Consider the following 25,305-nt stretch of genomic DNA (forward strand, 5'->3'; position numbering starts at 1 on the left):
CAGCAAGAGCAGCCTGAGGCCCTTCACCCCATTTCCCCTCAGCCCAACCCTTCATCCCTGCGTACGGCAGCCCGTTGGTCCCCTTCCAAGTACGGGAGAACAAAATATGAGACAGCTACATAGGGAGACAGCATTTCAATTCTATGTACGATGCCGAGTGCTCCACATGCGATGCGTTTGCGCCCGCGACAGGCACGATCGAAGGATGGATGCTACACGTGTCGGCGCCGGCATAAAAAGTGTGACGAGGAGAGGCCTGCTTGCCTGGCTTGCCGAAGAAATAAATTGACTTGCTCCTGGCCTACTCAAGCATACCCGAGTCATCTGGAGGCGGGGCATAACGAACCAGAGAAAACCAGACTTGATTCTTTCTTTGGCCATCGAAATAAAGAGATTATAATCAAAGGAACGTCCGCATCGCTTCTCAACTTCTATTCTCCATCCTCAGCTGGAATATCAGAGGGTCTCTCCTATTACTTGAGATATACTGCAAAGAGCCTCGAGGATTTGACTTGTCCACTACTTAGGCCAATCTGGAAAGGGCAGATCCTTGAAGATTCAAAGGAGTTTACCTTCGTTGCCAGTTCCTTGGACTCTATCACCTCACTCCATCGCGCCAGATTACAACCTTCCGAATCTTTGCGCCATATCAAAGAGGCATTCTCTTGCCGGGCAGCATCAATCAATGAATTTCGATCCACCGTTACCGAAATTACGCCACGCAATGCGTCGGCTGTTCTAGATTTTGCTGCACTTCAATTTGTCCTGTGCCTGGACTTCCCACGATCGACCACAAATTTTGGGCCTGGCAGAATAATTAGTGCCATGTCTGCACTTATCTCTGCCCTACGCGGGTTTTGGAACCTCCAGCCATCAACAGTTCCCCTTGTCAAGGATCCATACATCCGTTCCTGGTCAAAAATTCCCCAGCCCGAAATGAATGACACTACTCATAACCCCAACCTGCTTGCAAGGCTTGAATGTCTGTACGAGTTCATAAACTCGGGCCAGCCTTCGTCGGAAAGGACCACATGCTGTATTGCTCTGGCCCAGCTCCACGCATTTTTCGCTAAAATGTCCCTCCGTGAACGCGATTGGAATCTGTTACGTACGTGGCCAGGAATTATGCCGGGGGAATTCGTCAGCCTGATAGACAAACGGAACCCTCTTGCTCTAGTAATAACAACGTATTGGTGCGTTCCAATTTTTCGGGGCTCAAGGCACTGGTTGTTCGCTGGCTGGGATGGTGGGTTTCCTTCGGCAGCTGCTACGTTCATGACCGGGGATGCTGATCTAGCTTTGTTTCTGTCGGACGCAACGAAGTATGGGATGGCCGGGGATAGTCTGCGTTCAGATGTGACATATGAGACACGCTTGTGTCACAAGAATATATTGATACCTTATTATGGCAAAAACCCACTGGTCGACAATTACATTAGCAAGTCACCATGCCCAGAAAGCTGACAACGTCTCACCTAGCGTCAATGGCCTGGGGAGAACCGGTATACGACGGACTTTGGGACGAAACCATCTCCTTCATACTCCCCGCGCAATAGGGGACACATTCGTTGAATTATTAAATATACATTCATAGGACTACAAGCACTGCCTCGTCCCGGTCATTAATCCTTCAACCTTCACCCGGTCCCGTTACTGCATTTATCTGTTTGAGTTACTGCAGGAATGGCATTGCTAGACACGAAGGACATGAAACTGTCCTTACTACACTTCGATCCTTTGATTATGGGAGAAATGGTGATTTTCGCACTACAATGGTCCGCTTGTTCTGTTAAAGTGTGCCAGTCTCACGCCTACAGTGGACATCAGTTGGGGCTGGTCCAAGATAGTCCACTTAGATAAGACCTAGCGTAAGATCAGACTTAGCAACCTTCTCCACCAAGTCAGCCTGTGTCTGAATCAAAACTACTAACGATGATTCTGGGCTCTGTTGGATAAAATGTCACCCAGGACCTCTACTTATACGGGTGTAAGTGAACGTAATAATAGAAACTCTGTCCGAAGGCTATCCAGCACCAGTGTGATCCCTCAGCTGAGGGGTTGATCTTACAGGATGGTAATGCTATACCGATGTCGGTATAAAATAGGTCGATCAACCGGTGGGGCCGCCGCCCGTGGACATATATATTACTCGAGTGGCTTCCTGCTCAACGTGCAGCTGGCTTATCTGACTTCTCCCTTCCGGTACATGTTTTTCAAACCCAGTCGTCTCACCAGTACCTCCACAGCAGAGTGGAAGATGGACCAATTTTTCAAATTTCTGGCGGTAAATCCACGTATTAAGTATGCCAGGCCAACGTGGCCTGATTTCGGTGGTTGGCGTGCTGGTTTTGTAGTTGATGAAGATACCATCCCCGCAGTGATTGTGCGCCCGCGCTTCGCCGAAGACGTTGCAGCCTTGGTCTCCGTCCTTGCCACAAACAACGTTCCCTTTTCCGTTCGTGTTGGTGGTCATGACATGTTTGGACGCTCACAAATACACGATGCTGTTACCATTGATCTCCGCGAGATCGCATATGTTGACATAGACCACACTGGTCATACCGCACGTCTGGGTGGTGGTATACTTGTTGCAGGCTTGATTAAAGAGCTGGAGAAAGACAACCTGGTGACACCACATGGCGTGATACCTGGCGTGGGATATGTGGGTTGGGCAACCCACGGCGGGTATGGCCTCCTCAGCACTCAGTATGGGTTAGGGGTGGACCAGATTCTGGATGCCCAGGTGGTGGATTGTGAAGGCCGCATTCGCCATGCAGATAAAGATATGTTGAAAGCCATCCGAGGAGCTGGAGGATTGTTAGGCATTATTGTCGAGGTCACGATCAAGGTGTATCCGTTGGGCCAGGTCAGTGAAGCGTCCCCTTCTCGTACGTAACACCTAGTCTCATGGCACGGATATCAAGGTTCTTGCTGGCGCTATTATATATGAGTCCAGCAACCTGAGTGCGGCCATCAGGCATTACAACAATGGTTATCACCAGCTAAAACAAGACTACCTGCCCTCCTCCCTGAGCCTCTACCAGTCCGTTATGAACGGACCCTCTGGCAAAGCATTGACAGTATTGTTTTGCTGGGCATCTTCAGATATGGAGACTGGGTTACTTTGGTTATCCAAAGTTCAAGCCTTCTCACCCGTGGCGATGTGTACTGTTTCCCCTACTACAATGGCAGCCTTCACCCTGGCAACTGAACTACTCATGCCTAAGAGTGTACATGGTACTATGTTGACAGCAAATATCCACGAGCTGACTCCAGAGGTCGTCGATGTTATTGGTTTCCATTCATCCCTGCAACCTAATGACTCGGCCATAGTTTTCGGTATACATGAATTACGCGTATGTACCCCAGTACCATCGCTGGACTCAGTCATATATACTCGGTCCCCACATTTCGTACTTGAGATAGGAGCCATTGTCGAAACACCACATCTGTTGCCCGATGCAATTAAGTGGGGCCAATCGTTCTATAACGCTGTCCACAAGACGGACCTGGCAAACATTATGCCTTCAACATATCTTCCCTTAACTGGCCCAGAGAAGGTCGATATGGGAGCAATCTACGGGCCTAACCTTGAGGTCCTGAGGGACATCAAACAGCGCTATGATCCACGGGACGTTTTCAGGCATGCGCTAGTAAAGGTGTGATTGTATCGAGACATTATATTTTATGCTGTTCTACGTCGCTTCACTATCAGACATCTTCTATTCCAGCTCTTACGCAGTGCACTCGAGGGTAGTTCCGTTGGAGGGGTTTTAAACACTATTGCCGGTGCTAAATGAGGTGATGATTAGGTTAGTAAATTGAACAAAACTAAAAATATCGAAAAGGATTACTTGGTTGAGAGTATATCTAACATTCAAGGCTCTACGTGGATTCTACATAGAAGCAGACATCGTAGATTGGAACAAACAATATTAAGCGAGTTCTCTAATGTTTACACGTATTGAGCCTCCGGATGACAGAAACTGATATACACTTCAGGGCAGCCTCATCAATCGTTTCCCATTGACGCCAGTAGCAACCGGGCTACCTATCCCGTTGCCCTAAGCTCAATAGCTTTAATAAACAATAATAGTCTGCTAGACTAGTCTTTCAGCCACAGAGCTCCATTCGTACGATATGATAAAGCTTATACATTGACGTCAATCACACGATGGCTCCCCGGTTCCATTCAGGACTTCGAACTATACTTTCACCTAGAGTGCATCATAATTCTGAGTACTCTTACAGTTTTGATTCATTCTTTATAGTGTCTCTGATAATCCGTCGCAAAATCTTGCCAGACTAGAGAGTCATCAGAAGCCAATACACGTTATCACATGCCCTTGTTAGTATCTAGTAAGACGTACCGGAGATCTGGGGATGTTGTTGGTGAAGACCACGCCACCTGTGAGTCTTTTGATCGTTGATACTCGGTTGTTGACGAATTGCAAGATGTCGTCCGAGGTGACGGAAGTTTCGGGTGCTGCCACAATGTAGGCACGGGGGTGCTCCTCGTGGTCTCTATCTCTATCAGTCCCCAAACCCTGATCCAACTCTTACAAAACTGTATCAAGTCTTACTTTCTCACACCGATGACGGCAGCATCCCTGACAGCAGGGTGATCGAGAAGGAGTGCTTCCAGCTCAGCAGGCCAGACCTGGACGCCCTTGAAATTAATCATTTCCTGCCACAAGATGTCAGCTCTCATCGGCTTTAATCCCTCGTCCACTGTGACTTGCCTTCTTTCGGTCCACGACGTAATACCACCCATTCTCATCCTGGCGGACCACATCCCCTGTCCTCAACCATCCGTCCGAGGTAATCGTCTCATGGGTCGCCTTGTTATTTCGCCAGTAACCCTTCATAAGGTTTGGACCCCGAAACCATATTTCCCCGCTTTGTCCCGGTTCAACCTCATTTTCATCATCATCCATCAGCCTGATCTCGCAGTTCGGCATTGGCTCTCCAACGGAGCCAGCTACGGCCGTTAGGGTAGGATCCCACCCGATTGTATTACAGCAGGATCTACGGGCAAAGCCAGTAAGGGCATAGACTTAAAGCTATGCTAAGTGGGACTGGGCGAAAGGGATGAGACGAACTCAGTTGACGCAAGCCCCTGCTTGATGTTGACTTGGCCTTCGGGCCAAAGCGACTCCTACTGAAAGGTCGGTTCGGGACCTAACGGTGCTGCACACGAAAAGGTCTTGGTGACGCTGTTGAGATCGTATTTGCCACTCTTCACTGCAGGGTCCTTGGTCATGGCCACTATGATCGGGGGCACGAGGTGCAGTTCCGTGATACGATACTTCTCGATGCTTTCCAACATACAGTGAATCTCGTACTGTCGCATGATATATGAAGGGACCTGTCTCGCGATAGAGATGGTGCAGAAATAACATAATGCCAGGCCGTGGTAGAGTGGAATAGTGCACAGCCACCTGGAATTCTTGGCTGCCAGCTCCTTCGTGCGGAGGTTGGGATCAAGGCTCATGACGAAATCTGTCTGGACACAGTTGGCAAGGATGCCATAATGCGAGACCTCTGCTGCTTTGGGGAGACCAGTTGTGCTGCCAATCGTCAAGTTCGGGTGACTGGAGATCATGGGAAGGCTCAGGATAACTAACCCAGATGTCATTATCATATAGACGGTGGTCAACTTCGATTCACTTGGGGTTAGTCTCTTCCAATAGAAGCTTCGGCCTATCTCTGTCGATGCCAATAAATTCTTCCAGTGCTTTACCCCCGTTTTAAAATCATCATTGCCGCTGCCATCCTTGGCAAGCGGAGCATGATTAAACACGTAAACCCGCTCCCACCCAATACCTACAATTTCGGCGGCCTCCAGAGCGCAGACCAGAGTTTCTTGGCTTGCCAGAATAAAGTGTGGCGTGGTGAGCTTGAACTGATAGGCCAGCTCGCGCGCATTTGAGTGTGGGTTCGCGGACTGGTATATGCCGCTGGCCATGATAACGCCAAGATTGATTACAGGGAACATGACGTTGTTACCGCTAAGAAGAAGAACTCGGTCACCTTCTTCTAACCCTGCGGCTTGTAGTCCTGCAGCCAAGCCCTGGGACCAGGGACGGAGTTCGGTCCAGGTCATGGATAACGTCTCGGGGTCTTCGGCATCAGCAAAGGCGAGAGCATCGCCTAGAGAAGTTGTAGGGTCTCCGAAGAGTTAGGTAGGGATGTCGACTTCCGGAACAGACACGTTCCACCGTGATCTCTGTGGCATGGCTATATGCTTTACTTGCACATTAATACTGATATAATTGATGGATAAAGAGTCGAAAATGAAGCAATCGTAATCTTGCACATTTTCGTAAACTACCGAAGCTTCCAATATCGGGCGTTTTACATCACGTGCGCCGGTGAAAGTTTGATTAGCCTGAGCTCTGGTATTACACAAAAATAGTTGAGATACTGAAGCATTAATATCGATCATGGTGTAAGTCCTCTATGATATTACCGTTATAGGCCCTTTCAGTGGGCTTTAGGGAGGGTCGTCTCAGAACCCGCGATTTGCCGAGGTCTTAAGAATTGCAAGTTAAAGCTGGACCCTATACGGTACAGAGCGCTACCGGGCTCTGATGTAGAACCGTTTAAATATACCAGACAGAAACATGTATTTTCTCTGGAAGGCTCGCTGACATGTCATTTCAGAAAACATAGCGTACAGGACAAAGGATTGCCCTTCGAGTCGACGACACTTTTGTGTATCAGCTTCTCATGACCGCATGGTAGTATGTATCTCCGCACATCCTTATATGTTATTTATCTTGTCTATTCCGTACTTGTTTAAGTTTTACCTTCCCACTACCAATAGCCTACCTGAAGAATATATTCCAAGGCAGTGCCCGGTGGCTCTGACCTGATTGCATTCCGATCGAGCAGTGAAACGTGATGGCCTAATGCCCACTCGGTTAGCGTAAATCATATACCCAGTTCATCTTCCGAGAAGAGATGACATGTAATACTGCTCTCGTGATTTGTTCAGTAGAAAACAATAGCGTTAGACCAGTCACGTCAATACCATATATTCAGAACCTCTGCTGCTTTGGCAATCTATGTCAGTAATCGTTTATTTATACCCTTCACTTTGCCCGATTACTTTTTTCTCTTTACCTTTCTTTTCTTCCCCAGCAGTTTCTGTCGTACCGGGAGGTCCCCAGTTTGTTCGCGTCCTGCGAGGTAGTCTGAAGCAGCATCGGATTACCCGAGCGTGTGTCCCATGGTAGGCTTCGCTTTGCGTGTCCGATGGATTATGGACGTCCCCAACTGGTACGGCCCAAATCCAACATTGGTCGCGAATACGTTTGCATGCTACAATCAGAACCGTAGGCCCAGCAACACAGTGGAGGGGCACCATAAGGGCTGTCTGGTCAATAAGCAAAGCAATAATAGTTATAATAAAAGCAACAAAGTAAAGCGGGAGAACATATAACAGTCGGCACTCGTTCAGGTCTCACAGTCTTCAATCGACTGACTCTTCATACGGGTTCAAGCCCCGGTCTTGAGAACGAGGTTATTAGGGGTGATCAACGTACATAATACTTTAACCTGCCGAAAAGGATACGTACAATGACACAAATATTGTCTAATGGGAATCTCAGCTAATGAGTTGCCCTCTTGCCCGTCCTTTTTCTTGTTTCTTTATGTGTTTCATTTGATGTGAGTAATATATATACTTCGACGAAAATAATAAACTAGACCCCTAAGTATACCGGTGATTTGTATGTCCTTGATATCGTTGTAATAAACTACCCGTTTGCCTCACCCCAATCTTCACCATTGCATACCCTTTTGTAAGTTGTGAAAGCAAATCTCAAGCAAGTCGCATATTAAGTAGCAATATAGAGGAAAATCGATTCACATGAAGGAAATAACGTTTCAGGTGATAAATGATGAACGATTTTTGAGGCTTTCCCAATTCGCAAGGCATACCGAATTCGGTATCCTTTGCACGCGGACCAATCATAATGGGGAAAGTGGAGACTAGCAAATATTCAGATTCCCATCATTTGGCCAAGACCTCGATTTAGGCTCCTTTAACAGGTTTCCGAGAAATGATCATCGCTAGGATGGATATCCTCTGAGTACTAATCCGGGTGGATCTCGTCGATCTCTCTCTCACGTTGACACAGAAAAAAGATGTGATTGATTAAAGGCAGGACTACTAATCAATAATGGAAGCCTGATACCATTCGCGGGGAAATGTTGGGGAAAATGATCCACACCTCGGTTGCACTTCTATTTAGTTCACATGTTGGACGGTTGACTAGTGCTAGTGTAATAGAAAAGATGGAGGGGTCTCGAGTATAAACGCGATGATGCCCAGTTTCTTCACCCGTAGCCTTACAACGCATCCCCTTCGAGATGGCTACAATTACACGAAACCCGTTGGACTCGATGAAGTCCACTTGGCGTTCTTGGGATAGGACGCAGTGGACCGCAGCCCACTGGCTTATCGAAACCCTAAATATACACCATATCGATCTTGATAAAGAGGTCCCGATTCACCAGAAGACAGACAAGGTTCCTTACGCCCCAGAGCTACAATTCCATCGTTGGGTCCTCATCCACGCCAGTATCCCACTCATCATTCACCAGCTCTACATCAACTATATCGGTCAGCCCTCGGCGCTGCTGGTCTTCATCTTTTACAGCCTATCCCTGGAATTGATTGCTATCCACGAAGTACATGTCCTGCGCCGCGTCGGGCACAAGATCGGGTTCTTTGATGGCGATAAGCATCCTCGCGATGGTGTGCCTGATGTTGGAGTACGAAAGACGGTCCAGACACTCCTGTCAGTTATATTTCTACGTCCGATGGCCACAGTAATCATCTCCTATCGCGCAGATGAACCCCCGTCGTCGATCCGGTGGTTTTGGCTCATCTTCGAAACCGGCGTCTACGCAGTCGTGCTCGACTTCTGGTATTACCTATTTCACCGCTCTGCACACGAGACAGAATTTCTATGGCAGTTCCACCGCAGACACCACTTGACAAAACACCCTAATCCTCTCTTGACGGCGTACGCGGACCTCGTACAGGAGTTCTTCGATCTTGTCGGTACACCTCTGATCACATATGGGACAATGAAGCTGATGGGCTTCCCCATGGGATTCTACGAGTGGTGGTTCTGCCAACAGTATATCATCTTCACAGAGATTTTGGGTCACAGTGGTCTGCGGATGATCGCCACAGCGGTCAATCCCTGGACCTCATTTTTAAGGCTATTTGATATGGAGCTCTTGCTCGAGGACCATGACCTGCACCATCGCAAGGGCTGGAAGAGCAGCTATAATTATGGGAAGCAGACCCGTGTGTGGGATCGCTTGTTCAACACATGCACGACTCGTATAGAGGGGCACCGGGATAATATTGACTATATCAACACTGCCGAAATCCCGTTGCATTGATTTGGTCTGCACGGCTTTCCCTGGTTCAACGAAAGAGGAACGGTTATATTGTCCATATCTTATGTATACCTGAGTGATAGATATATGTTATGAGTTTCTTCAAGACCTATGTTTCGGTGGCAATACTTTCCCTGTCGTCTGGTATCCTTGCGTAGCCGTACATTCTCCAGAACGATCATGCTTAAGATTGTTCCCAAGCTGAACGGTATAAGAATAGGGATGATTGGATCAGGTGTGACATGTTGAGGACATCATGATTGAGGGTCTAGTGTTCGTCGGATTTCGGCGTTTGCAGATGTGGGGTATCATCCACGGGCGATGCAGTCCAATAGATGCGACCTTAGGATTACAGGTGAATGTGTACCGTAACCCGGAACGGAATAGCTTGCTACTTAGTACGCTGATATGGGCTTCTCTATAATCCTCATGAAGCTGTCTAAATATCGTCAGTAATTAGACGGGGTATCGTCTTGGTCATTCTAAACGCCGAAGACCGAAATAGGTACTCATGATCTCCCTATAAAGCCATTTCAAAAGAACTGTGCCCGTTACTGTAGTCCTTTAACTACTGTCAAATGGATTAGAAGTATCTCGCCAATTCCACTGAAGAAAGTCTAGCTCACTCTTTGGTATTTGTGTTATCTTGAGAAGCCATAGTTGTCACTTAGCTGGTACCTGGGATCGTTTATTGCTCGATCAGAATCACGGATAACCAGAATCTATCGGCACCAGAATGACACAAATTACAAGTAACTTGTCCTCGCCACTTCAAACTCCTGGTCAACAGACCGGGTGTACCCTCGATGTCATTGTGCACGCAATCGACGCTCACGACAAAGAGCTACAGTTAATTAACGAACAGGTATGATATAGCCTTCGTGTGGAAACCACTGCCCGAGCGTGGAAATTGTCATTAACATTTGCCCACAGATACACAAAAACCCTGAACTTGCTTTTGAAGAATTCAAGGCACATGACAATATAACTACCCTGCTTGAAGACCTTGGCTTCTCGGTAACAAAGCATGCTTACGGCCTCGCGACTGCCTTTGTCGCAGAATATGGAAGCGGAGGACGCGTGGTAGCCTTCAATGCCGAATATGACGCCCTTCCTGGAATAGGCCACGCATGCGGCCATAATCTCATTGCGACCTCCTCGATAGGCGCTTTCCTTGGTGTGGTCGCCGCCTTAAAAGCATCCACGCTTCCTGGTAGAGTTCGACTGATTGGCACACCGGCAGAGGAAGACGGCGGTGGTAAGATCAAGCTCATCGAGGCTGGAGCATACGAAGACGTCGATGCGTGTCTTATGGTTCATCCCGCAGCTCATAAACGGTTCCCAGATGGTGTCACAGGTGTTTCATATGTCACGTCGAATGCAATCGTCAAATTTAGAGCCCGCTTCACTGGCAAACCAGCTCACGCGGCGGGAGCACCGTGGCGCGGCGGGAGCACCGTGGCAGGGCGTCAATGCGCTCGACGCGGTCTGTTTATCCTACAATGGAGTTTCAATGTTAAGGCAACAAATACAGCCCCACGAGAGAATCCATGGTGTGATTGTCGAGGGTGGAACGAAGCCTAATGTTATCACGGCCAGTGGAACCGTGGACTACTTTTGTAGAAGCACGAGTTTGGAAGAAGCCGAGGCTCTGAAGGATAGAGTTATAAAGTGCTTTGACGGGGCTGCAATCGCAACAGGCTGCTTGGTTGAATATGAAACGTGAGTACAAAGTGCAAAGCAAGCCACTACCATCCTAAGCACTGATATCAAACAATACCGAGATTGTTAACGGGGCATTCATTTGCCGCAGTCGCGAGGCGTACGCGGATCTTAGGCCAAATAAGTCTCTTTGTGCTAACTATGATTCTGCAATGGCAACGCTTGGCTTCCCAGTTGCGAGTTCTGGAGCCACGCAGCCCGGTTCAACTGACATGGGTAAGTCATTGTTCTCCGTGAATGGAAGATTTCGATATCACTCTCTCCCTATCGATATTCATTCATTCAATATTAAGCCCTGCGAAACGGTCCAAGCAAACATACTGATTGCCATCTGCACTCTAGGCAACGTAACGTACGTCTGTCCTGGGTTCCATGGCGGGTTCGCTGTTCCGGCCGATCCAGGGGCATTCAACCATACCCCTAGCTTCACTAAGGCAGCTGGAACAAGCAAAGCCTATGAACTCGCCCTAAACACTGCGAAGGGTATGGCTGTTGTGGGGTGGAATGTCCTATCCGATGATAGCCTAGCGGAGAGTGTTAGAAATGACTTTGAGGAGGATAAGAAGATACGGCAGGCGTCTCGCCGTTAGGTTCTCTGGCTAATTGTGACTTATTATCTGATCTTTAGATGCTTGAGGGAATATAAGTATGGATTTTTATAGGACTAGTTGGTTATATGGACATATTCAGGGCGTGAATGGCTAGGTTGCACGTAACAGTAAGGTTGTGGCAATGCTCACGCGTTGTCCCTACTAAGAATCTCGTGTATATGTTTGTCACCTGTTGAATAGCTCGCTCTGTAAAGTGCTGTATGTGAAAAGATATATCGATGGAATTGCTGCTATTTTAGAGTCCGGTCTACAACGGACACGATGAACTCTAATTATAGTGATAGTATACCACACTAAAATTACAACTTCTCTATATACATCTAGAATCATTATAATGACCACTCCATTATACAGAACATGCGAAATTATCAGACGGGAATGATTTTGGCGAATGTGGTATGCGTTGCCTCTTTGACAGCAGATCTTCAACGTTTGTGCAACCTCTTCAAAGACGGGGGATCAGCAAATAAAATTAGTTCAGTGAAACCGTGACTACCGAGACCGGAAGGTCTCAGTGGTTTCTTGTATTCGATAACTTGACGAGATTAGATCCGTAGCAATTCGTAAGTATTTGCTTGCTGCAATCTCGGGTCATGTTATCCTGGCAAGTCGTGAACAGGCAGTGATCGCAAGTAAAGCCGAGGAAGGCCAAGAATATAATGTAGGACGAACCGATGTATCCAGGGGCCCAAATGCTCTGTATCACTGACCAAGTCCTGCTGAGTTAGCCAATCACCCTTTTTCGTGAACTAAAGTGAAAGAGTAATTTATTACCACCTAGAATCACTCAGGCCTGCAGATTTTCAACATGGAACGTACATACGAGGTGAGATATGAACACATACTTTGCTTCTGTATAGTGTTAATGATGAATAGAACGCACTGAAGCTCTTAGAGACGTGAAAGCGAAAAGGCTGACTGGCAGCCCCTGCCGTATCCACGAAATAACTGGTAATCTAATTCTATCTAATTTTATAAATAGTTTTATCATACTTAAACATCTATGTAGTTATACAACGGCTCAAGATTCTTTAACTAGATTTAGGCTATAGAAGTGCACTCCTACTCAAAACCGCCTAGGAGAGCGGGGTAGATTACCAGTTAGTTAATTGTTAACAATAGAAAACGAGGTAATGTGACGGAGCTGAGATGAACGTTTATACATCCAGCATGATGTCTACCATTAGGCCCGTAACAAACTTCCTGCCAGTTCGCTCTCCTCCTGCATCCTAACGTAAGGGATGCTTGACGTGCGACCAAGTATGTAGTAAAGGCAGTATATAAATCGTTGTAATGCATCATATGTGAAAGCTGACATATGGTTTCTGATTCTAGCAGTGATCTAATCTACATACTGACTTTGTCAAACAACTTAGTTCTAGTGCAGCCGACAGCTACCTAGGTGACTAGTTGTAGGACTCTCAGTGATATGTTATAAGTACTATCTCAAAGTTTCATTATTTTAATTTCCAATTTAAGCACTAAAATCAGTTGTGTCAAAAATATAATAAGTGTACAGGAAACCAAGTTTAGCTGAAGTTAGTTTTAAATCTTAGAATTGTTAACTTTTCTTTAGGATGTAGAATATTGGATCTAGTGTGTTGCTAAATTTTTTGGGGGTCTGCTTCTTCAATACTAGGAGATCTGATGAGCATACAGGTGGGTCATATGGGCAGGGAACCAAAATGAGAACTACGATGGCTGGCTGAGGCTGAGGGGTACATACAATTCTAACTGGATGAACAGACCTAATTTATATGGAGAATAGCCCCGCTCTCGGCAATACTAGAGACCATACTAAGAGATAGAATAAGTCGCCATCTGGCGACCTGCATTACAGTGATGGTAGAGAACGATTCCCTGGGTTCCCACTTTCCCACTGATCGGCAGATTGGCCTCAGCCCAGACATTTATTAGTGGCCGGGCGCAGCCCTCACTGAATATATCAATGAGCTGATACGTCACACCTCGGCTACCACGTCAGCTCAGCTGAGATGTGGGGGGGTATGCTGCGAGTGTATTTCCGACCAATTGTTCGAGCATAAATTGAGCTTGGCCGACACTCTGCCAAAGCTCTGTCGAACGGACAAGATCTATCATCATTTATTTACCGTCATCCCCGCATACCAGCGCAACATGTCCGACAGGAAGGTAACTGAGATGTGTGACGAGGGCTTTTCATTCAAGGAATCAATCAAGAATTAACATAACTCTACCAGGAAGCCCTCATTCGATTCGTCGATCCGGGAAGCTTCGAGGAGCATCAGACGGAAGTCATGTCGTAGGTTCACCTGAGGTTCATCTAAAAAGAGACAACTTGCTAAACATCGCCACAGGATCATTAATGACGATACCGAAACCGATGAGTTTATAATGCAACCCAGCTTCCCTCCGATAATTTGCCCTCCGTAAGCTTTCACCAGCTTCTTGATGTATGAATTGACCCTGTGAGGGCTAACCCGGAAGTTTTACCTAGGCCATTGACTAAGCAGGCAGTCAACAAGTTGAAAGCTCTATCTGGTGTCCAGGTTGTTCTTCCAAATGATGAAGAATAGGATTGATCATGGTGACCTATCCTAGAGCTGCAGCATAGACTACTCTGGAGGAATTTGGTCATTATATAGCTCGAATCGACATCATATTTTATTTCAAATTACATCAAACTACCCCAAGCCACAACAGAAAGATATCTGTAATCACCTTTTCTCCTGTCTGTTCCTTGTCCCCTGATAACCGAGGCCAACAATCAACGACTAGATCCCGAATGACGGGTTGGTTGAAAACACCCACAGGCCCACACTGGGCTCTACTTTCTGAACAGTCATATACAAGCTCTCTCCTATATCCTTCGCTTTATGACGCAGTGGACCAAGACATCCAACCCTCCTTGCTTTTAGAAGCACCCTAGCCCAAGCGACGACCTCAGGGGTAAGCCTTCCGGTGCGCTTTACAATGGATGTAAAGGTAGTCCATTATTCTGCGACCTATGGTGCTGCAGAATTAATGCGATGTGCTATGAGAGCATATTATTATGAGAGATGACAGGTGTATAGTCTTGATAGGAGCCCCCCGGTTATAAGCACATGTTGGAGGACGGTCAGTTCAGAGAGATATGAGATATGAGATGTGCAACCGATATTCGGAGCAATGATTCCCACCTCTGCCTAAGTGGACATCCAAAAAGCAGGATTGGGCAGGTGCTATGACAATGTCTGCTTGGAGGACATGTCGATCAACACAAGGTTTATCTGGTGGAGAACGTCCATACCATGTCACATAGCTACGCGATGCCATTTATTATAGGACAACCCGTGATCAGAGTTTGAGAACGACGAATAATAACAGGGATCTATAGATCTTCGGAACCATCGTCATTCATCAATCTGCTGAATAAAGCAGGCAACGTAAAGTCTTAGAACTACTATGGATGCCCTAGGATCCCAGACAATGTAGTATACTAGTCTTGATCCATATAAGCTCGGAGCCTATAGATAGCCCAGAATGGGCTCAGGCATATTTTCATTCTTCCAGCGACATCTTCTTTAGGCATTCGGAGTAAAATCTTGCTGATGTGAGTCCATCTAACCCCATTGAAAGACTTGTCAAGGCAAAGGCACCCCAAGCTACGCTGCTTGGACGATTGATGAAAACTCCTGATAAAGGCTATCGACGCTCAGTCAGCCTTTAGATTGCTACGGAACGAAGGCTAGGAAGCAAAAATACCCAACAAACGCCAATGACGCAAGTGGCCACAACAACAAGGTCCAGTACTTATGTATCTGGGTCATCGTCCACAAGAAATTGGAAGTAAACGCCATGAAACCTACGGCTGTGTCGAACTTCGCTTATTCCCAGTGTGCCATGATTCAACATGTCTCTACGACCGATTTAAATTATCTGGTCTGATCTAGCCACACCCCTCACGGAGGTGTGAAGAAGTTCTCCAGTAAGCGGATTCACCGTCACGTCAACTTGTGGGCCTTGTATTTCGCGCAATGAGCTCGTGCAGAAATGAATCGCTCGGAGAGTGAAATATCCTCGTCCCGAGATCTGGTGATCATCCACGAGGTATTATGTTTTTTTCCTTGTTATCAACAGTCGCATAGGCCTGCACGATTAAGCCATTTCATTAGCTGTTTCCAAGGAGATTGGCATGACTCGTGTTGTCAAAGGATGAAGCATAAGTAGTCATCTTACCTGGGCGTGGTGCATTTGACAAAGCTCGAGACAAGCATATCCTACATCACCACGTGCAGGACGGACTATTTCATGATATTTGTAGTTAGAAACATTGAGCTTTGGTGTAAGACGGAGATTGAACGGAAACTTTTGATCATAATCTGATATGACATGGCTTTTTTTATGTCAATATTTTTACAGCATACAAAGTTAATGTACTCTTGTGTTAGCCCTTCGGTCATTTTCCGGTTCCCTCTGTTTGTGAGCGCCTTTGAAGATGCACACCGCAAGGGGGACTAGGCCTAAGAATATGACTTCTTCGGACGTACGGCTTTACGTGCAACAGAATTGATTATATGCAGGTCGGAGAAACATCAGTTGTATTTATCAACGCTAACTTTAAACATTGATCACCCATATATATTGTTTTGATGTGTCTTTTCTCTCCTCTTCTTGAACTTCATTGCATGTCACAGATGGCAGTGAATGGTTTGTAATAGTATTTGGAATAGTTAACAATTTTTCATATATCGGGATGTTTGGGCTCTGAACAGAGCTCCCATGGTTCTCATCGCGTGCCATATCAATTCAGTCTCATTCCCCGTCCTGCCTACTAAGAGAGTTAGAAAGGCGACTTGGCTAAATACGGATCTGTGATATAGTACTTTAGTGTCTTGATGGCAAAAGTTTGGGCCCGAAATTGTGCAACCCCTGATGGTCTAGTTGGATATGGCGCTCGGCTGTAATAGTCTTTTCAAACAAATGTCTTTGTAACCGAGAGGTCCCCGGATCGATCCCGGGTCGGGGGAGTACGATTCTTTTTTTTCCGCCCTGGTGGTGGTCGAGTGGTAGGCTCACCAGGGCGCCGCTAACCGCTGTGAGTTCGAATCCTGCCTGGGGCACCCTTCCTACCATGTTAGCTAAGTATGGGGTTTAGTTAGTTGTTGGTATGCATGGCAGATTGGCTGGATTCCCCGATTTCTCCTACCATCCTAGCGGCCTAAGGCCCCTTTAGGGCCTAAGCCCTAGGTAGAGGTATAGTGCTACGCAACCTAAAAGGGAAAGCGCGTTAGTTTGTATGTTGGAATTGATGGTCTACTCACTGCTGCGCCCGGTTAAGGGGTGCCCCATATACAAGCAAAGTGTGTAGTTGCTATAAGGGCTCAGGCCGGGCTGAATATACTATAGAACCGAGGTACTTTCCAAGGCAGAGCGGTATTCTAACATGAGAGAAATATAAAGTTATGGCTAGTACTACTTCTAAGGGTTCTATATCGCGCTTAGTAGGTGTGAGAGCGGTGGCCCACGTCATACTATCTACCCCTATAGAGTGGCTCCCATATTAGGCATATGCAACACCCCTTGTGAAAAAAAATAATAAACAACTACTCCGTCATAAAAAGGCAACGCTGGATGAAGGTCGTAGGGGTGAATATGATAAGGTCACCTCGGTAATGCTTGGCTGTGACCGTTTTACAGAAGAGGAAGCACTATCCCACACTCTTACGTACGCCTCCACAAGCTACGAGACTACAGCTCTTACCATGCAATGGGCCATTGTGGCCCTGTCCACGTTTCCTAAAGTGCACCATCGGCTCTGTGAATAAATCCGAGCTCATCTCTAATTTCTTCATAATGTCTTCGACTTCAGTCCTCATGCCGATACTCTCAAGTGTATGCCGTACCTGAACTCCTTCTGTAATGAGGTCCTCTGCCATTACTGCCCAATTTCTATCACTACAGGAGAGACAATCCAGGATTACCAAGTCCGCAGGTCGAACAGTATTTCCTAACATCTTGATCTTATGCCAACATGAATCTATACGTCTGGCTTTGAGGTTCTCTTATTTTTCTAGACATATCTGCTTGTCTTTACGTCCACTGCAATATATACCTCGTTGTCATAGATTTTAGCTTTCATTGAATAAGGCCAGCTAATCAAGTATAGCTATATCGTATCATTCTGCAGCCCCTCTTCATTGGAGGTTCTAGCTCAGGGTAATTCCTTTGGGGGCCTGCGTCCCGGCCGTGGGGTGGGTACCCGAGAGATATGAGCCTGAGACTCGAAGAGGACACTTGAGGCTACCACGTCAGAAGTTTCAGGGACTCAATACTTGTGTTAGTGCGACTGATGAAGATGTTACTAATAGAACTATCATCTTTCCCACAGCCGTTATCGTCACGATGGCTCAGATCGTTGTCTTCATCTTCTGCAAACTAGCCCTTCATCCTAGGGCGGGAGTATAAGTGATCGCCGTACCAAGTCGGCTTAGCATTCTTAGCCCTAATTGTCAGTAGCTCTCTGACACTGCCCGTGTTGTCAATGACGATCAAATGAAGGCAAACGTGCTTGAACCCAAACCAGCAGACTTGTTAGATGCCGTGAGGATATCATCGGCGTTCATCCGGAAGAAGAAGATAGGCGAGTCTTCGAGACTGAAATTGTAAGTCTGGACCATCCAGGAGAAGTCCTTCACCCCAGAGTTGTGATACACTATATAGCTTCCCTAGTTTATTCGGGCTGTGGAGGTTTATCGTATACTGGGCGAAAACGAAACAACGACACAGGTGTTTTACATAATATTGAAAGTCCAACCTTAAAGAACAGTTTTCATACATTCCCTTTGATAATCTCATTTATACCGGTATCGTCAAGCATCTTCAACGTCCCTTCCGGTAGTTCCAACTTAGTGGGGTCAATTTCAGGAGCCGGTGCGTCGTTCAATACTGCATGCACTGTACGTTCACCATTCAACAAGCGATGAGCATTGTCCATGGCACTGTATACAGTTCCAACTGGGGTCTCCTTTTCGATCCAACCATCATCATTGTGGATGTCCGACTCCCGTGCCTTTGGACCGGCCGCCTTCCAGAGTCCAATCAACGACGGAAAGGGGGCAATACATCTCAACCAGCCATTTTGGCAGGACCGACCTATCGCCACGTCGAACGGAGCACCATCACCTTTCGGTGTCAAGGAAAGCGCAGAAAGAAGCTTTTGGGCTCCAAGATAGGTAATTGCATATCCAAGACTACATACTCCATCATGCATCCTTGCTACCAGACGAGTGCCATTGTCAGCACCCGCGGGAAAACCGTGCCAGTAGCGTGGTAGCTCAGGGAGAGGAACGGTCGTGATATCATCCGTTGTCACATGAATTGGACCAGTCTTGTACTGTATCCCACAGTGTCCTATCCACAGAAGGTCCCACAAGTCCCCATATGGTGAATGTGAAGGTCCAGTATCACCTTGCACTAGCTGCGAAGCGGATGCAAATCGTTGAAGTTGTTTCTTCAAGTTGACATCCCAATCCGCGTCGTCCTCCAGGACGAATGCGGTGGAGATCCGGTCCTGTACTATTCTGGAGCAGAGAAGTTCCTTTTAGCGCGAATCAGACAGGATTTACAATTCTGCCTATCTTTTCGTACCTTTGCATGACATTCATATGCGCCCGCCAGGCCCCCATCTCAGCTGGTAGCTTGCCATGGTCCCAATTCTGAGACAAATCACAAGATCTTAGTAGCGACTCTAAAGGCCGTCCGAGCGAAAGTGATACTTACTGAAGGATATGCCTTTTTGTCAATGTCGTCTACAAACACCCCGTTCACTGGCTCCGGGTGGAATTGTAGGATCGAGGAAGCCAGTGTGATATAGTCACGCTTGTCCGGTCGGTTCGGCATGTTGATGAAGAAGACCTTCTCAAACTGGTCGAGGAATATCAGCGACCGGTATGATCATATTGCTGCGCGTAGACAGGAGTACCCCAAGAGTCTCATTTTTCACTGCGTCTACATCGCGGCGGGTTGCCCCGGACGCGTTTGCGCTCGCTCCTGAATACGATGAATGCGGCAGCGCCAAGAAAATTAAGAGAATTATTATGAACACAATAGCAGCCTGTAATAATGGGCGATTGATTAATTTCAATAACCTGGCGAAGTTGGCCATTTTTACTCATAGGTAAGGATGACGAAAAACAGCACGTCAGCCTGTGGAAATGGGCGGCGGGCGATAGATAAATGGACTTTGAAAAACATGCAACTATCCGCCGAGCCAATTTGCGAGGAGTGGATCAGGATGTACTCCGGAGTAGGATTTGGACTTAAATATCTATCATTTGTTCTCATGCGGTTGCCCGCCCCACCGACTGTCGTGTGTCTTTGTTCCCTTTCGCCTCAGACCGGTCTATCCGGTTCACGGAATGAGCCGCGTGAATTGACTAAGCTCGCCTGTTAATGTCTTAGCTAGCGCTTATCATTACGCAGTTTGGGATTGTAAAGGGACCAATACAATTGCCGGACTCCCGAGACAGGCTGTGTCATTCATTGTCATTTATGTAACCCTAACAGTAATCACTTCTGTGATTATTGACCCCTACTTGCTTTGGCTAGGTACATGGTTAGTCTGAAACAGAACTCTGAAACTAAGGTACTGTGGGACAAGGGTCTTTCAGGGATCATCACGATGATGTCCAATGTGTGTTGCGGAGTGAGCGTCTAAGCGCCCACAGTTAGGCCATCGAGACCCTGATTCTTAACCCTAAATCGCTGTGATCGTCGGCCCGATACTGGGCTAGGAATCACCATGTAAAACACCACGTTTCTAAAGCCTCGGCATGAGGCTTGCCTGGTACAGTCATGATAAGTCTCTTTTTTTTTTTCTTTTTGTTCTTCCAATATTATCTAGTTTGTCAGTCGCTCTGGAGGAGCCATAGTTCATCTCTGCACAGTGCACAGGCAATCCCCCGGATATCATGGTGGATCAGCGCGTAAGACCCTGATGCCGGTTAAGGTTTGATTTCGGTAAGACGGAAGCTTGATATGATAGCTTTTTCGTATGGGGAGTTCGTCCGTGTACAGCCCATTTAATCTCTCCCTCCACACGGCCTGGCTCCGTTTCGTCCGAACAGCCGACCTTCCTAATGGGATTAGTAGGATCGCTATCCGTGTCCTTGGCATGCACGCTTAGCTATTTATAACTACTTTGTCTTCTTTTTTTTTTTTTTTTTTTTTTTTTGTTCTTTTGAATAAGAATAAGCACCATTGAGTGAAGCCGTCGGGGCCATAAGAGAAGGGCAGGGAAACTTGAATTTATATAGTTGAAAGTACACGTTTTTGACGTTGCCGGGCTGTTTTCCTGCCCCAGATGTAACATTCAAGCACACTCCTCAAATGGGTAATTATGTACATATTGATAGTTATGCCACGATTTATTACTAATCTATAAGCTCTAAGCGCTAAACCTCTTTGACAGCCCTTGGACCACGCATCTCGACCGCAGCTATGAGTACCTCGCATCCTCCTATTCCGCCATCGAGAGCCTTGATCGATCACGGGCGGTAATTCGAAAGTATCACATTCAGCGAGATTCGCTTTAAATGGAGTATTATTCATGGATTTGATGAGCTTAGTAATCGATCACTCAGTGTCTCTTTTGGAGTTGTCCAAAGACAACATATACTCAATATCACGACGTTCTTTTAATTCTTCGCTGCATATTTCCTTAGCCTGACGGTGTCGAACCACAACACTCATAATGTGTATAATTAAGTTTTATGCCCTATGCGGCTCCAAGTCGGTATCGTTGATGAAATACCTTCTCTTGCAGAGCTCCATGGCGAAGTTAAAGAGACAGTGTTGCAATGACTTAATCTATGCCCGCATGGAAACAAAACTCCTGTGTCATACCTAATAAAACATAATCATGGCACAGTACATCCTGGCGGGTTGTGGGTTCTGACAGGGCATGCCGGTTTCATCTTAAGTGGGGAGACCATTGTTAATGCTAGGGCAGCCAGTGTTTCGAAGGCTTTCCGGATTGAATTTTTCCTCGTGACGCACTATCTATGCATATTGTTGAAAATTAGATACAACGTAGGTGTATCATTCTATCAAGGAAATCCGTCCAACCCACCCTAGTCTCGACAAACATCCGGGTTGCGCGATCTTGAACGAGTCAGATACTGCCCGTACGGTTGGGCTTAGAACGCGTCGTTCCAGCAAGTGGTATCATTCTTGAAGACCGAATCATTATTAATGGCATTTTACCAGAATTTCACATCGAGACTCTGCAAAATAGCAGAGCGGTATAAGGCAAACATACTGAAGCCTTTCGACCAGAATGTTGGCTTACCACTGACATCCGGTAGGGGCGACACATGCAACAAGGGCTATTTGAAGTTTCCGTTACCAAACGAACTTTTTCATCAATTTGGTTGCATGACTTAAATTGAAGAAGACCGCAGCTTTGGCGATATTGAACTTCGATGTAAGTGAATTGCTCAAGCAATAGGGCATTATATTGACATTGAGCTGGAAATCACGGCCTGAACCACAAGCCCTATCATTATATGTGACCTCTTGGTTGTCAGCGATTTAGAGGATACACTTAATAGACCAAGCATTGATCAGGGAAAATGCCAGAGTCCGAAATCACAGCTCAACACAATCGATGGCTATTTCAGGGGGACTCTAATACCATATTTCATTTGATGTGGTAAAGCCTTATGGGATAAGAAAGATATGTAGGAAATACCAAACGAAATGTATCTTCAGTAAGTCTTACCAGCGCAAATCTCTTGCAAAACATTTGGTCTGGCTAGATATGTCTTCGCCTGAGCTGTGGAACGGCCGAGGGTCGATATTTGCTTAATTCTCTCCGGTACCAGTGCCTATTCGCATTGTCAAATATTTCAAAGTTTAATATTCCGATATGTCGATGTGCTGGATTAATTCCTAGATGCTTGAAGGGCCATAGAAGATCAGACTTCGTTTAAAGTTCTACAGTACTTCTGCTGAAGCTTATCACCAGAAGCGGCGTTGATCTTGCTGGCGGGGATACCCCCAGCATCCTCGCAAAGCAGTTCGACGACAATTGGTATCATAAGCACTCAAATACAGAAGGTTAGACCACCAGTCTTGAAACAAAACATGGGCATTACAGGAAAATCGTTCCCCGAGCAAAGCCGTTCAATTATACCTGTTAGAAAGATGGGAGAATTGAACGAAGCTACTGCTTCATTATTGGTTTATCTCTCTGTCTCAGAAGTACTACTTAAAAGCAAACCACCACAACCTGAACCTACCAGCGGACGAAACTCTAGTATAGGTGCTTGAGAATCAGAGAGGAAACAGTCGATGGAGTCCAATTCTATAACTCCTGCGTTGATTTGTCTTCATGAGATAGTCCTACTTCACAAGAATAGCCAGTGTTAATAGGCAAGGGGCTTTATTTGATCTTAGTTTCGCCAGTCAAAATCAAGTCATGAGGAAAGGCAAGTCCTTTGTCAGTGCTGCCCGAAGAAGGGTCATCAGCGTCGAAGATGTGCTTGCCAGGATAGAGCAAGTTCGTAGTCAAGAAATAGTCGAGTGTGTTCATCTCCAATTTCGTATTCGGGCTGGGGACCTGCAAGTTCTGAAGGGGTTCAGGTATTTTGTTGCTGGCCCCGCCGAATGCTTCCCACCAATGTACGTCTTCCGCAGATTTAGTGATTGTCCAATTTTTGTCACCTGCCCAGTCGAAGCCGAGCAAATTAGGGTGGCCAGGAGTTTTCTTATCTTTCCACGAGCCCGTTGCGGTCCACTTGAACTCAAGATTTGTTGTGCCATGTTCATGGCCAGGGACCCTTCCAGTGACTGTGTCTGTTTTCCATTTTACTTGTTGCTTGTTGGTGTAGTTTATCTTGTTAGACTTGGAAATGATGCCGTCGCCGAAAGAGATCGTCGTCTCCGGGTCGGAGAGACTAAATTTCATGGGATCCACTGTTGTAGTCTTTATACCCCCGGGCCCCCACGATTCTTTTTTCTTCATTTCCTTGATGTCTATATCGTCGGCTATCATTGTTGCACTGAGATTCAATCCACCTGCAAGTCGGGCATCATGGGTCAGTCTTTAGTCACTTTAACGGATTCTACTACGACTTACCCTTGCCAGAAGTTTTGTCCTTGAAGCTCTTGAACCCTTTGCTTAAATTAGGCTGTGGCATTGTTAGCAGTCTTTACCCAGAGATATAGATAGGGGTAGTCGTACCATTATGAATTGTTTAATAAGCAAATCATTGTGCATGATTAGACTGCAAGTGCGTCCACGGGGGATGGGGATTAAACCATTGGCATAAAATGTACCCTCGAAAGCCTGTGTGTAACTTTCGGGTCTGTTTGTTCCTTCCTTGACTGAGATCCACATACACAACGCTGATTCGTCGTTTTTTGTCTTTCCTTTCAATGTGTTGAAGCGAAATGAGCGAGGTTGTAAAGAATCTGATCCTGACTCTGGATTGTATTTGTTGGAAACACCAGCTACAAAATACTTGAGCTCTGCATGTTGCTGGAAGTATTCCTTAACGGCTCCTAAAAGGAACGCCATGCCTGCGACACGCTTTTTGGACTCCTCGGTGGTGCCAATAAAGTCGGCTGATGCCTTCTCAAAGGTAATGCAGACATGCTGCGATATGTCCTTCTCACCTGGGTTGAAGATAACTAGTTCGTTCGCTGATGCGGTTTTCACGCCTTTCCCTGTGGGCTCATCTTCGCTCTGACTTGATTCTACTGTACCTTTAACATTATTGAGCGTAGTCTTGAAGCTTATCGCCATGCCAGAGGGTAAATCTTTGGTTATGTTCTTGGCTATAATGACATAGTGTCCTTTCTGGATATCAAATGTAAGGGTAATGTTTCCGTGCTCGTCCTCAAATTGGAGAAGAGGATGTTCCAGGTCCATGAAGACGTTAAGGTGGATTGTCTCGTCTGTCAAAGGGTCGACGTAAGATGTCTCCAATGGGCCCATTTTCAGGATGGACTTCAGCTGTTCTGAGCGCGCCCGGAGAAGTTGATTGACTTTCTCCTCAGAGTAAGATACCAAAATGTCGAACCCTTCGGTTGTCCATTTGCCCATCATCTGCTTAGAAAGCGCGGGGAAGTCAAGTTGGGTGGCCATTTTGTGTTTTAAACGTGAGACTGCTCAGACAAAAGGAACCTCAATATGATCGTGATGTTCAAAGGGTTTGTCCTGTGGAAGATCAAATCATGGTATAAATCACCATATCACATTCCCTGAAGCTTCAATGTGTAGTTTTAATTGTGAGTGTTGGGCAAACAATATGGCTGAATTGGCCAACGCATGCAGTAGACTGCAGAAATGTGCTCGGCTGAGTTGTCCATATTACTGATCACTGATTGGGTGATGGTCTATGCACACCCCGCGTTGTCTCTATGATGCACATCCATTTATTCCTATTTGGAATGAGCTACTATGGCACGGATCACCACTCTTCAGTCGCCAGGTACCCCATTGGCAACTTACAGGCTGACCGCCGGCAATCCCGATCCTACCTCAAGCATCAATACCCAAAATGTGCTCCATGGTGCATGTACA

At 46.4% G+C, this 25,305-nt stretch overlaps 7 protein-coding genes and 1 non-coding gene across 8 annotated transcripts; 5 read left to right on the forward strand and 3 right to left on the reverse strand.

The window, feature by feature from the left end:
- The first annotated feature begins 37 nt into the window (after nucleotides 1–37).
- F9C07_2175732 (uncharacterized protein) lies at nucleotides 38–2,710 on the forward strand. Its single transcript, XM_071509376.1, has one exon. It carries the CDS (start codon nucleotides 151–153, stop codon nucleotides 1,462–1,464), a length of 1,314 nt encoding a protein of 437 aa, XP_071367499.1. The 5' UTR covers nucleotides 38–150; the 3' UTR covers nucleotides 1,465–2,710.
- F9C07_2077489 (uncharacterized protein) lies at nucleotides 2,258–3,800 on the forward strand (the record flags this gene model as incomplete). The annotated part of the gene is made up of 4 exons (XM_071508839.1): nucleotides 2,258–2,866; nucleotides 2,925–3,294; nucleotides 3,370–3,659; nucleotides 3,732–3,800. 4 exons carry the CDS (start codon nucleotides 2,258–2,260, stop codon nucleotides 3,798–3,800), a joined length of 1,338 nt encoding a protein of 445 aa, XP_071367500.1.
- Nucleotides 3,801–4,349: 549 nt separating this feature from the next.
- F9C07_2206264 (uncharacterized protein) lies at nucleotides 4,350–6,448 on the reverse strand (the record flags this gene model as incomplete). The annotated part of the gene is made up of 9 exons (XM_071509630.1): nucleotides 4,350–4,524; nucleotides 4,584–4,803; nucleotides 4,862–4,981; nucleotides 5,008–5,063; nucleotides 5,103–5,158; nucleotides 5,246–5,344; nucleotides 5,369–5,960; nucleotides 6,045–6,115; nucleotides 6,215–6,448. The coding sequence occupies 9 exons, from the start codon at nucleotides 6,446–6,448 to the stop codon at nucleotides 4,350–4,352; spliced, it is 1,623 nt and encodes a 540-aa protein (XP_071367501.1).
- Nucleotides 6,449–8,034: 1,586 nt separating this feature from the next.
- Nucleotides 8,035–12,172, forward strand: F9C07_2287697 (uncharacterized protein). The gene is made up of 6 exons (XM_071510924.1): nucleotides 8,035–9,416; nucleotides 9,884–9,888; nucleotides 10,427–10,780; nucleotides 10,821–11,145; nucleotides 11,237–11,361; nucleotides 11,488–12,172. Exons 1-6 carry the CDS (start codon nucleotides 8,380–8,382, stop codon nucleotides 11,733–11,735), a joined length of 2,094 nt encoding a protein of 697 aa, XP_071367502.1. The 5' UTR covers nucleotides 8,035–8,379; the 3' UTR covers nucleotides 11,736–12,172.
- Nucleotides 12,173–13,504: 1,332 nt separating this feature from the next.
- On the forward strand, nucleotides 13,505–14,587 carry F9C07_2248341 (uncharacterized protein). The gene is made up of 4 exons (XM_041287751.2): nucleotides 13,505–13,907; nucleotides 13,976–14,037; nucleotides 14,093–14,164; nucleotides 14,233–14,587. Exons 1-4 carry the CDS (start codon nucleotides 13,893–13,895, stop codon nucleotides 14,309–14,311), a joined length of 228 nt encoding a protein of 75 aa, XP_041150886.1. The 5' UTR covers nucleotides 13,505–13,892; the 3' UTR covers nucleotides 14,312–14,587.
- A 2,056-nt stretch (nucleotides 14,588–16,643) lies between these two features.
- Nucleotides 16,644–16,744, forward strand: F9C07_t231. The gene has a single exon. It is a non-coding gene; the product is annotated as a tRNA-Tyr (tRNA).
- Nucleotides 16,745–18,138: 1,394 nt separating this feature from the next.
- F9C07_1956837 (uncharacterized protein) lies at nucleotides 18,139–20,093 on the reverse strand. Its single transcript, XM_071508528.1, has 4 exons — nucleotides 19,699–20,093; nucleotides 19,497–19,640; nucleotides 19,365–19,432; nucleotides 18,139–19,297 (listed from the first exon to the last, which is right to left on the reverse strand). The coding sequence occupies exons 1-4, from the start codon at nucleotides 19,879–19,881 to the stop codon at nucleotides 18,547–18,549; spliced, it is 1,146 nt and encodes a 381-aa protein (XP_071367503.1). The 5' UTR covers nucleotides 19,882–20,093; the 3' UTR covers nucleotides 18,139–18,546.
- A 3,067-nt stretch (nucleotides 20,094–23,160) lies between these two features.
- F9C07_13036 (uncharacterized protein) lies at nucleotides 23,161–24,867 on the reverse strand (the record flags this gene model as incomplete). The annotated part of the gene is made up of 3 exons (XM_041295732.1): nucleotides 23,161–23,795; nucleotides 23,857–23,908; nucleotides 23,962–24,867. The coding sequence occupies 3 exons, from the start codon at nucleotides 24,865–24,867 to the stop codon at nucleotides 23,161–23,163; spliced, it is 1,593 nt and encodes a 530-aa protein (XP_041150884.1).
- Nucleotides 24,868–25,305: the final 438 nt, after the last annotated feature.

The sequence above is a fragment of the Aspergillus flavus genome, chromosome 8 (genome assembly GCF_009017415.1).
Source record: "Aspergillus flavus chromosome 8, complete sequence".
NCBI lineage: Eukaryota > Fungi > Ascomycota > Eurotiomycetes > Eurotiales > Aspergillaceae > Aspergillus > Aspergillus flavus.

Bases quoted from the DNA above. Each gene is read 5' to 3' on its own strand.
- F9C07_1956837 (XM_071508528.1), bottom strand. From the start codon at position 19,881: ATGGCCAACTTCGCCAGGTTATTGAAATTAATCAATCGCCCATTATTA. The intron at 19,641-19,698 runs GTACTCCTGTCT...TTCCTCGACCAG, and splicing joins TGAAAAATGAGACTCTTGGG to TTTGAGAAGGTCTTCTTCAT. The intron at 19,298-19,364 runs GTACGAAAAGAT...TCTCTGCTCCAG, and splicing joins CATATGAATGTCATGCAAAG to AATAGTACAGGACCGGATCT.
- F9C07_2287697 (XM_071510924.1), top strand. From the start codon at position 8,380: ATGGCTACAATTACACGAAACCCGTTGGACTCGATGAAGTCCACTTGG. The intron at 10,781-10,820 runs GTGTTTCATATG...CGTCAAATTTAG, and splicing joins GTTCCCAGATGGTGTCACAG to AGCCCGCTTCACTGGCAAAC. The intron at 11,362-11,487 runs GTAAGTCATTGT...TCTGCACTCTAG, and splicing joins GCCCGGTTCAACTGACATGG to GCAACGTAACGTACGTCTGT.
- F9C07_2248341 (XM_041287751.2), top strand. The intron at 14,038-14,092 runs GTAGGTTCACCT...ACATCGCCACAG, and splicing joins CATCAGACGGAAGTCATGTC to GATCATTAATGACGATACCG. The intron at 14,165-14,232 runs GTAAGCTTTCAC...AGTTTTACCTAG, and splicing joins CCTCCGATAATTTGCCCTCC to GCCATTGACTAAGCAGGCAG.
- F9C07_2175732 (XM_071509376.1), top strand. From the start codon at position 151: ATGCCGAGTGCTCCACATGCGATGCGTTTGCGCCCGCGACAGGCACGA.